Source organism: Rhinopithecus bieti, unplaced genomic scaffold (assembly GCF_001698545.2).
Source record: "Rhinopithecus bieti isolate Rb0 unplaced genomic scaffold, ASM169854v2 scaffold_13742, whole genome shotgun sequence".
Lineage (NCBI taxonomy): Eukaryota > Metazoa > Chordata > Mammalia > Primates > Cercopithecidae > Rhinopithecus > Rhinopithecus bieti.
In genome coordinates, this window is record NW_016807807.1 from 814,929 (window position 1) to 825,772 (window position 10,844).

At 45.5% G+C, this 10,844-nt stretch overlaps 1 protein-coding gene across 1 annotated transcript in view; it reads left to right on the top strand.

Moving 5' to 3' along the window:
- Window positions 1-1,497: 1,497 nt before the first annotated feature.
- The window catches only part of LOC108536784 (E3 SUMO-protein ligase RanBP2-like), a 75,250-nt gene continuing 65,903 nt past the window's right edge, over window positions 1,498-10,844 (top strand). The window contains 1 exon segment of the mRNA XM_017883814.1: window positions 1,498-1,679. Coding sequence (XP_017739303.1) covers window positions 1,608-1,679 — 72 coding nt within the window. The 5' untranslated portion in view covers window positions 1,498-1,607.

The window sequence follows — 10,844 nt, forward strand, 5'->3', positions numbered from 1 at the left end:
TTTTTTTTTTTTTTCTGAGACAACGGTCTCACTCTGGTGCCCAGGATGGAATGCAGTGGCGCTATCATAGTTCATTGTAACCTGGAACTCCTGGACTCGAGGGATCCTCCCGCGTCGACCTCCCAAAGTGCTGGGGCTACGGGCTTGAGCCACTGTGTGGGGCGAATGGTTATTCCTATATACACGGTTGACCCTGGAATAACATGGGTTTGAACAGCCTGGGTCCACTTATAAGCCGACAGAAAATACAGTATTCGAGGGGCCGGCATATAGAGAGGTCCAACTTTTCCTCTGAGTTCCATTCTCAGCACTGACTGCGGGATTTGAAAATGCGCGGATTGTTTTTTTATTTTAAGAGGAAGTCTTCGGGGTCTCGCGCTGTACCCCAGGCTGGAGTGCAGTGGCGCGATCTCAGCTCACTGCAACTTCCGCCTCCCAGTTTCAGGCGATTCTCGTGCCTCAGCCTGCCGAGTAGCTGGAATTACAGGTGCCTACCTCCACGCCCAGGTAATTTTTTTTGTATTTTTAGTAAAAACGGGCTTTCGCCATGTTGACCAGGCTGGTCTCGAACTCCTGACCTCAGGTGATCCGCCTGCCTCAACCTCCCAAAGTGCTGGGATTACAGGAGTGAGCCACCGCGCCCGGCGGGATGCATGGAGTTTGGCATAAGCCGGTGGTTCTGGAACCAATCCCCCGCCAAGGGATGACTGTTTAAAAAATTGTAATTGTCCAAAAGTTAATATTTGTGGCCTACTTTTTTCATTATGCAGTTCTAAATTTCTTTTTTTTTTTTTTAAATTCATACGGAGTCTCGCTCTGTCGCCCAGGTGGAAGGCAGTGGCGCAATCTCTGCTCACTGCAACCTCCGCCTCCCAGGTTCAAGCGATTCTCCTGCCTCAGCCTCCCTAGTAGCTGGGACTACAGGCGCCCGCCACCACGCCCCGCTGTTTTTTGTTTTTTTGGTTTTTTTTTTTGTATTTTTAGTAGAGATGGGGTTTCACTGTGTGAACCAGGATGGTCTCGATTTCCTGACCTCATGATCTGGCCGCCTTGGTCTCCCAAAGTGCTGGGATTACAGGCGTGAGCCACCACGCCCGGCACTCATTTCTTTTAATAGATATGAATTTTAAAATGTATACTTTAGTATTCACACATGTCCGATGCAACGTATTTAACCAGTCATCTCCAGAAACGTTGTTCCAATTTACACGCTCACCAACTTGGCCTGGGAGATTTTTTCTTCCAATGCATGGCGCACTTATAATTTAGAACAAGGGACCAAAACGCTTAAGAGCCCATCACGCAAATTGTTATCTGCTAGAAATCTACGCCTACGCAGTGAGCGCTGGCGGCCGAAATATCATCCGGGATTCCCAAGACACTGCTCAGAGCCGAGGGAGCTACCAAGAGCCCAGTTGTATGCAGCTCTAGCGCCGACGTCGCCAACGTGGCGCACAGTGTGACGCAGTACGCAAGTTCGTCAGAATGGTCCTCCGCCGGCGACGCCGCTGCGTCACTGGTTTGCAGGCGCTTTCCTCTTGGAAGTAGCGACTGCTGCGGGGCTGAGCGCTGGTCTCTCGCGCCTCGGGAGCCAGGTTGGCGGCGCGATGAGGCGCAGTAAGGCCGACGTGGAGCGGTACATCGCCTCGGTGCAGGGCTCCGCGCCGTCGCCTCGAGAGGTGAGTGGGTCTCGAAGAGACCGACGGCCTCGACCTGGCCGGGCGGCGGCCTCGCGAGGCTCGGGCGTCATGGCTCCCGACGGGCGCTGCTCCCTGGCGCGCACTGTTGAGGCGCCGGCCGGCTAGCGTGGTCCTGTGGGCGGCGTGGCGCTCGCAAGCGCAGGGAGAGCCCTGGGGGGACCGCTGTGGGCGGGAGACCGTTGGCGCCGGCGCTTCCTCTTTCTCCCGGCCTGTTCCCGACGGTCCTCACTCGTGGGCCAGCCCTGGCCCGGGCTTTCTGGCCGGTGGCGCGCCGCGTAGTACCCGCGCGGCCTAGTTCTCGGGGGGCTTGGGCACCCGGGTGCTATATCGGCGGGATTCTTCCCATCCCCCGGACATTTACTTTACGTGTTGCGGCGGAGGTCGTACCTCCTTGGCCAGGGGAAACCCAGTAGGGACTGACGCAGCTCCGGGGTGCGCTTTGGCGGCTTTGACGAGTGACAACGTAGGGATCTCAGCGCGAACATTTGCAACGGCCCGACGGCGCAAATGACACGCGAAGTCCCCTTGTTTTGAGTATGAGGTGTTTGTCGCTGTCCCTTTGTAAGGGTCCAGCTCCACTCCTCATACTCACCTCCCCCACCCCCAGAACACTTTGGTAGCTGCTTTTGCTTTAAAAAAAAATTATAAATTTTTTACAAATCGTTAGCATGGCTTAGAATTTTTAACCTTTTCCGCAAATGTTCTTAGGGTATTTTTCCTCTTTATAGGTAAATAATGTGATCTATTTTGGATTCAATAAGACTTTAGTAATTGAATCTAAAGAGTGACGGAAGAAGCTATTAAAGGTGGATGTGCACAGAATGTTGAGTCAGTTTGCTTTGGCATGAATAATCAGCGCTGTCGTTTATAAGCTGGGTATTTGGGGCCAGTTACACTTTTCATCCATAGGTGGAGTTGTAACATTGATAGAATTTGATAGGATCCATTTTAAACATTTAGGGTTGTGCTTGACACATAACACAATGTTAGCTACAAGTCACTGTTTTAATTGTTGATGTTAAAAGAATATTGGCTGGGGCGCGGTGGCTCACGCCTGTAATCACACCACTTTGGGAGTCCAAGGAGGGCGGATTGCCTGAGGTCAGGAGTTCGAGACCAACCTGGCTAACCTGTTGAAACCCCGTCTCTACTAAAATTACAAAAAAAAAAAAAAAAAAAAAGCCGGGCGTGGTGGCGCACGCTAGTAGTCCCAGGTACTCCGGAGGCTGAGGCAGGAGAGTCGCTTAAACCTGGGAGGCGGAGGTTCCAATGAGCCGATATCGGACTGCTCTCCAGCCTGGGGGACAGAGGGAGACTCCATCAAAATAAAATTAAAACAAACAAACCAAAACAACAAACGGAAACTCACGGATGACCATGATTGTGTCTTTTATCATAACTAAGCGTAGGTTATCTTATATTGTGCTTCCAGCAGCCCTATGGCTATTGAGACCTGTAAAGATTAAAGATACTTGTTCAGGGTCAAATAGGTAGTGCAGTAGAATTTTGGCAGGGGGTCTGATTTAGTTTCTCTTGGGAACAGTGGAGTAAGTTGCAGCCTATTCCTCCAGAGAGGAGGAATAGATACCTACTTGTACATTGTAATTTCAAACTGCTGGCGTAGTCATAAATATGAACGTGGTGATAGAGTCTAAAACTAGACCTTATTGAGGGTTCCAGTAACTCCTGAAAATAAAGACTTTACTTTTTATGTTTTTTTTTTGAGGTGGGGTCTCACTTACTCTGTCACCCAGCTGGATGCAATGGCGCTATCTCGACTCAACTGCAACTTCCGCCTTCCCAGCTCAAGCGATCCTCCCACCTCAGTCTCCCAAGTAGTTGGGACCACAGTTGCACCCACCACACCCGCTTATTTTTTTGTTTTGTTTTGTTTTGTATTTTTGGTAGAGACTGGGTTTAACCATGTTACCCAGGCTGTTCTCGAACTCCTGGGCTCAAGTGATTTCCCTGCCTCCCCCTCCCAAAGTGTTGGGATTCCAGGCGTGAGCCACCGCCATTATTTTATTTTTGAGACAAGGTCTCTTTTTATCTCCCAGGCTGGAGTGCTGTGGCGGGATCATGGCTCACTGTAGCGTTGACGTCCTGGGCTCAATCCATCCTCCCACCTTAGCCTCCTGGGTAGCTGAGACTACAGGCATGCCAGCTACAGGCATGCACCACCATGCCCGGCTAACTTTTTTCTTTAATGTAGAGACAGTGTCTTACTGTGTTACCCAGGCTGGTCTCCAACTCCTGGGCTTGAGTGATCCTCCCGCCTTGGCCCCAAGTGCTGAGATTACAGGTGTGAGCCACTCTGCTCAACCTGATTATTATTATTATTTTTAAACAAGCTTAAAAAAGCAAGCTTAGAGCCTTTCTGAGATTCTTAGGGGGGACCTTGGCTTCCAAAAGATTAAAAACCACTGGTCTAGACAGAAGTTACAATGTTCTTTCAACTACATAACTTTTCCATTAAATAAAGTGGAGTGGTGGCAAAATTTTGAGGATTCGTTATTATGACCATCTCTCTCTTTACACTTAAAGAGTATTTTTTTTCCCCAAATTGAAAGTCATTTACATTAGAATGGGGATTTCAGTGGAATATGGATTAGCTAGTGAGTAACCTTGGAACATGTGAAGCTGTTCTATAAAGTTAGGTTTGAGTGAAATGACAAAACAGTGTGCTTTGGATAGAAGGTAAAGAATGGAGGGAGAAGAGGCAGTGTCTGTGAAGAATATAAAGAGGTTAGTATTCTCCCCCAGTTTGGCAGAGGCTGGCCATCTGTGAACTGACCATGCTTTCTAGAATCTCTGAGTTTTGGAGTGTGATGATGTGTCTGTGTATATTACCTTTCTAGTCTTCCATTGTGCTTTCATTTGTTAGTCTCCTCTTTGTTTTGCCATTTTTCTACTCCCTCACGTGCTTTTGCCCTTCTTAAAAATATTATTCACCTGTAATTCAAGCACTTTCGGAGGCCGAGAGACCAGCCTGACCAATATGGTGAAAATCCGTCTCTATTAAAAATACAAAAATTAGCCGGGTGTGGTGGCAGGCGCCTGTAGTCCCAGCTACTTGGGAGGCTGAGACAGGAGAATTGCTTGAACCCTGGAGGCAGACGTTGCGGTGAGCAGAGATTGCGCCACTGCACTCCAGCCTGTGTGACAGAGCAAGACTCTTGTCTCAAAAAAAAAAAAAGAAAAAAAATATATAATTCTTTCTCTAGTTTTCTTTTCCTTATGGCTTCTGTTTAGTTTTTCTAGGTTCTGTCAAGTTGGTTTCTTATTCTGCAGCTGATTCCTACTTCTCAAAGGCTACCTGACAGCTCTTATTTTTATTATTATTATTATTTTAGAATAGGGTCTTGAGGTGTTGCCCAGGCTGGCATCAAATTTTTGGGCATAAATGATCTTCCTACCTCTGTTTCCTGAGTACCTAGGACTACAGGCAGGCGCCTTTGATAGCTGTTAGTTTTTTCTGCCCTTTACATGTATACTTCATACTTCTGAGTAATACACATATATACTTTTGTTATTTTTAATTCCCTTTCTCACATTTTAGACATTTTCTTTTTTTTCTTTTTTGGGGCGGAGTCTCGCTCTATCGCCCAGGCTGGAGTGTGGTGGCGGGATCTTGGCTCACTGCAAACTCTGCCTCCCGGGTTCACACGGTTCTCCTGCCTCAGCCTCCTGAGTAGCTGGGACTACAGGTACCCGCCACAATGCCCAGCTAATTTTTTTTGTATTTTCAGTAGAAACGGGGTGTCACCGTGTTAGCCAGGATGGTCTCGATCTCCTGACCTCGTAATCTGCTCACCTCAGCCTCCCAAAGGGCTGGAATTACAGGTGTGAGCCACCGCGCCCAGCCCCATTTTAGACATTTTCTTTTTTTTTTTTTTTTTTTTTTTTTTTTGAGACGGAGTCTCGCTTTTTTGCCCAGGCTGGAGTGCAGTGGCGGGATCTCCACTCACTGCAAGCTCCGCCCTCCGGGTTTACGCCATTCTCCTGCCTCAGCCTCCCGAGCAGCTGGGACTACAGGCGCCCGCCACCTCACCCGGCAAGTTTTTTGTATTTCTAGTAGAGACAGGGTTTCACCGTGTTCGCCAGGATGGTCTCGATCTCCTGACCTCGTGATCCGCCCGTCTCGGCCTCCCAAAGTGCTGGGATTACAGGCTTGAGCCACTGCGCCCGGCCCATTTTAGACATTTTCTACTGACTTTCTACTATGCTTCTCCCAAACTGTCTTCAGACACTTTGGTTTGCCCCTCATTCTTTCAGTACTGTTATTGCAATTTTTGTTTAAATGAATATTTCACATTTATATAAATATCATGAGGTAAATATTTTTGCATTTGAATTGCCCTTGTTATGCAGTTTTGTTTTTCCTGGACTGAATAATTGCTTTATTTTTCGGTTTGTTTATGTTGTATTACTCCTTGTTTACTTAAACTCAGCAATTTAAACCCTCAAATGTGGTCAAACTGGTCACATAATCCCATCAATTTCATCTTAAAACATTGCTTGATTGATTGTCTTTCTACCTAGGATACCCTTACTAACAGACTCCTCCAACCCGGACTGGTTTTTCTTCCTCTTTACTACACAGCTGTGCTCTTGGGACTTCCCTTTATCATCAGCTTGAGAATTCCCTTCACCTCTTTTCTGAGTTAGACACTTTGTTTCTTGTATCTCATGTCCTCTTGATTTACTTTCTTTGTTTTGGTGTAGCATAGCCTCACTTGCTTTGAGGAAAACTGGATGAGAAGTTTTTGTTTTGTTTTGTTTTGTTTTGTTTTTGATACAGAGTCTTGCTCTGTTGCCCTGACTGGAGTGCAGTGGGGTCGTCTCGGCTCACTGCAGCCTCCTCCTCCCGGGTTCAAGGGATTCAAGGGAGAATGGCGTAAACCTGGGAGGCAGAGCTTGCAGTGAGCTGAGGTCCGGCCACTGTACTCCAGCCTGGGCGAGAGAGCGAGACTCTGTCTCAAAAAAAAAAAAAAAAAAAAAAAGAAACCCCGTCTCTACCAAAAATACAAAAAATTAGCCAGGTGCGGTGGCGGGCGCCTGTAGTCCCAGCTACACGGGAGGCTGAGGCAGGAGAATGGCGTGAACCCGGAGGGCGGAGCTTGCAGTGAGTGGAGATCCCGCCACTGCACCCCAGCCTGGGCCATAAAGCGAGAGTCTGTCTCCAAAAAAAAAAAGAAGTCCGATGAGATTCTTGTTCTTGGTAACTTAAAGGTTTTCTGGAAGTGTCCTTTCAATTGGGAAACTCATTTCTTTCAGTTCTGTAACATTTCTTGTATTATTTCTTTGACCATTTCTTACCTTTTTTTAATGATGTTTACCTGAAAGTTGGAGTTTCTCTAATTTTTCTCTTATTCTCCTCTTCTTTTTTTTTCTTTTTATTTTTTGAGACGGAGTCTCGCTCTGTTGCCCAGGCTGGAGTGCAGTGTGCAATCTCAGCTCACTGCAAGCTCCACCTCCCAGGTTCCCGCCATTCTCCTGCCTCTGCCTCCCGAGTAGCTGGGACTACAGGCGCCCGCCACCGCACCCGGCTAATTTTTTTGTATTTTTAGTAGAGACGGGGTTTCACCGTGTTAGCCAGCATGGTCTCCATCTCCTGACCTCGTGATCTGCCCACCTCAGCCTCCCAAAGTGCTGGGATTAAGGCGTGAGCCACCGCGCCCGGCCCCCTCCTCTTTTTTTTCTGCCTTTTGAGAGATTTCTTTACCCTTATGTTCCAGGGGAAGTAGATTGGGGAACTCATGGTTCACTATCTAGACTTTGCATTGTCCTGTATAATCACTGCCTTCACCCTTGTTGGAACGTCACAGATTTGTATCTGATCAGATGGGTTTGCTGAGAACAGCAGCTTTTTTGGAGGATTTTGGGGGGAGAGGGTTCCATTTGACTGTGCAAGATAGAGATGATTTGGTATCTCTTAGGGTCTGACTGTTCCTGTTGTCAGCCCTACATCAGTTCTTGATATTTGGCAGCTTAAGTGAATTCAGGTATTTGCTTATAGTGATACCTGCTGTCATGGAAAGAAGTACTGCTTGAATCAAGTATTGTCCTGTTTACATAACATGGGCTCTGCTGCTTCCTAGCTGTATATCTTTAAACAAGAATATAGAAGAATAATTTATAAAGTTGTTTATCTTAAGATTGTCTACTTTAATAACATAGTTGGAAGCAAAGAAGGTAATGGAATTATTTTTCTATTATGTTTTGGCTTTGTACCTTGAATCTATTTCTTCATTTTGAAAAGGGGGAACTGGCCGGGCACGGTGGCTCACGCCTGTAATACTAGCACTTTGGGAGGCGGAGGAGGTCAGATCACGGGGTCGAGAGATCGAGACCATCTTGGCCAATATGGTGAAACCCCATCTCTACTAAAAATACAAAAATCAGCTGGGTGTGGTGGCGTGCGCCTGTAGTCCCAGCTTGTACCAGGGAGGCGGAAGTGGCAGTGAGCTGAGATCAAGCCATTGTTCTCCAGCCTGGCGACAGAGCGAGACTCCGTGTCAAAAAAAGAAAGAGAGGGAGAAACAAGCTCTTGTTTCTTTATGTGCTGTCCTGACTATTGTGTATTATTTTTGTCACATATTTTCTCCTGTATCTTTTAAATTTGTGCATTTAACGGGGAGGGGAGACTGTGTACCCAGTTCTTATGTATTCTCTTCCTTGCTTTAAAAAGTATTTGTGTTTAATTGCAGTTCAGTTCTTAACCTGTTTTCTCAAGTCTTCGTTAAGAATACTAAGTGAAGTTTAAGATTGCTTATAGTTCTTTTTATTTTATTTATTTTTTTGAGACGGAGTCTTGCTCTGTTGCCAGACTGGAGTGCAGTGTAGCCATCTTGGCTCACTACACCCTCCGCCTCCCGGGTTCACGCCGTTCTCCTGCCTCAGCCTCCCAAGTAGCTGGGGTTACAGGCGCCTGCCACCACGCCCGGCTAATTTTTTTGTATTTTCAGTAGAGACAGGGTTTCACTGTGTTGGTCAGGATGGTCTAGATCTCCAGACCTCGTGATCCGCCCGCCTCGGCCTCCCGGAGTGCTGGGATTATAGACATGAGCCACCGCGCCCAGCCGCTTACAGTTTTTTACTTTTAAAATGTATTCTGTTTAGGATGGACAGTCAAAATACTGTCATACCAGGATCACTTGGAATAGTTTTCTGAGTGTCACAGAATCTGCCATGTTGCTCAGGCTGGTCTCAAACTCCTGGGGTTAAGTGATTTGCCTCTTTGGCCTCCCAAAGTTCTGGGATTACAGATGTGAGCTACACTCCCAGCTCTGAGTGTCACTTTTTGACATAGTGTTTTTAAAAAATCAACTTTATTGAGGTATAATTGATATACCATACAATTCATCCATTTAAAGTGTACAATTACTTGATTTTTGGTGTATTACAATTATTAATTTCTTAAGTTGTAGAAAACTATAACAATTTGCCATTTTAACCATTTTTAGTTGTACAATTTGGTGACATTAACTACATTTACAGTGTTGTTCAGACATCACCATTGTCTATTTTCAAAAGATTCTATTACAGAGATCCTGTAGCTATTTAGTAGTAACTCTACAGGTCCTCTTTTCTGCAGTCCCTGGAAACCTCTGTCTACTTTGTTTGTCATGACTTTGCCTATTCTGGATATTTCATATTAATAGGGTTATATAGTATTTGTGCTTTTGTGTCTGGCTCATTTCACTTACCATGTTTTCAGGGTTCATATGTTTTATAGCATGTGCCAGAATTTCATTCCTTTTTATAGTCGAATAATAGTCTATTGTGTATACATTCCACATTTCATTTACCTCTTCATGTGTCATTGGATACCTGGGTTGTTTCCTTCTTTTGACTTGCAAATAATGCAGTCAACACTGGCGAACAGTATCTTGAGTGCCTGCTCTCAGTTTCCTTGGTTATATACCTAGGAGTAGAATTGCTGGATCATATGGAAACATTTTATGTTTAGCTTTTTGAGGAACCCCTAAACTGTTTTCCATAGTGGCTGCAGTATTTTACATTCCCACCAGCAATGTATGAGAGTTCCAATTTCTCCACATCTTTGTCAACACTTAGTTTCTATTCTTTTTGATTGCATCGGCTGGGATAGCTGTGAAGTGATATGTCATTGTGGTTTTGATTTGCATATTCTAATAACTCATGATGTTGAGAATGTTCTCATGGTTTATTGGCCATTTGTATATGTCCTTATAGAAATGTTTATTCAAGTCCTTTTTTTAAAAAAAAAAATCAGACAGGGTCTTGCTCTGTCGCCCAGGCTAGGGTTACAGCCTTGACCTCTTGGGTTCAAGCAACCCTCTCACCTCAGCCTCTCGCGTAGTATAGGCATGTGCCACCACGCCTGGGTAATTTTCTTTTTTTTTTTTTGGGAGAGGCTGGGTTTTGCCATGTTGCCCAGGCTAGTCTCCCACAGCCTCCCAAAGTGCTGGGATTACAGGCATGAGCCACCAGCCTGGCCTATTCAAGTCCTTTGATTTGGGCTTTTATTTTATTTATTTTTAATTTTTTTTTAGTGTATTCTACTTTTATGACTTGGGTTTTTTAATTGGGTTGTCTTTTTTGTTGAATTGTAAAAATTCTTAATATATTCTGGATATTAAACCCTTGTCACATATGTGGTTTCCAAATATTTTCTCCCATTCTGTAGGTTTTGCAGAATGATTTTTTTTTTTTTTTTTTTTTGAGAAAGAATTTCACTCTTGTTGCCCAGGCTGGAGTTCAGTGGCACCATCCTGGCTCATCACAACCTCTGCCTTCCAGGTTCAAGCGATTCTCCTGCTTCAGCCTCCTGAGCAGCTGCGATTACAGGCATGCGCCACCATGGCTGGCTAATTTTGTGTTTTTAGTAGAGACAGGGTTTCTCCATGTTGGTTAGGTTGGTCTTGAACTCCCAACCTCAGGTGATCCACCCACCTTGGCCTCCCAAAGTGCTGGGATTACAGGCGTGAGCCACCATGCCAGGCTACAGAATAATTTTAATTAAATCCATTTTATCTGTTTTTTTGTTTGTCTATTTCTTGTGCTTTTGGTGTCATATCTAAGAATACATTGCTAAATCCTGGGACATGAAGATTTACCCTGTTTTTCTTAGAGTGTTGTGCTTTTTGCTCTTTTTTTTTT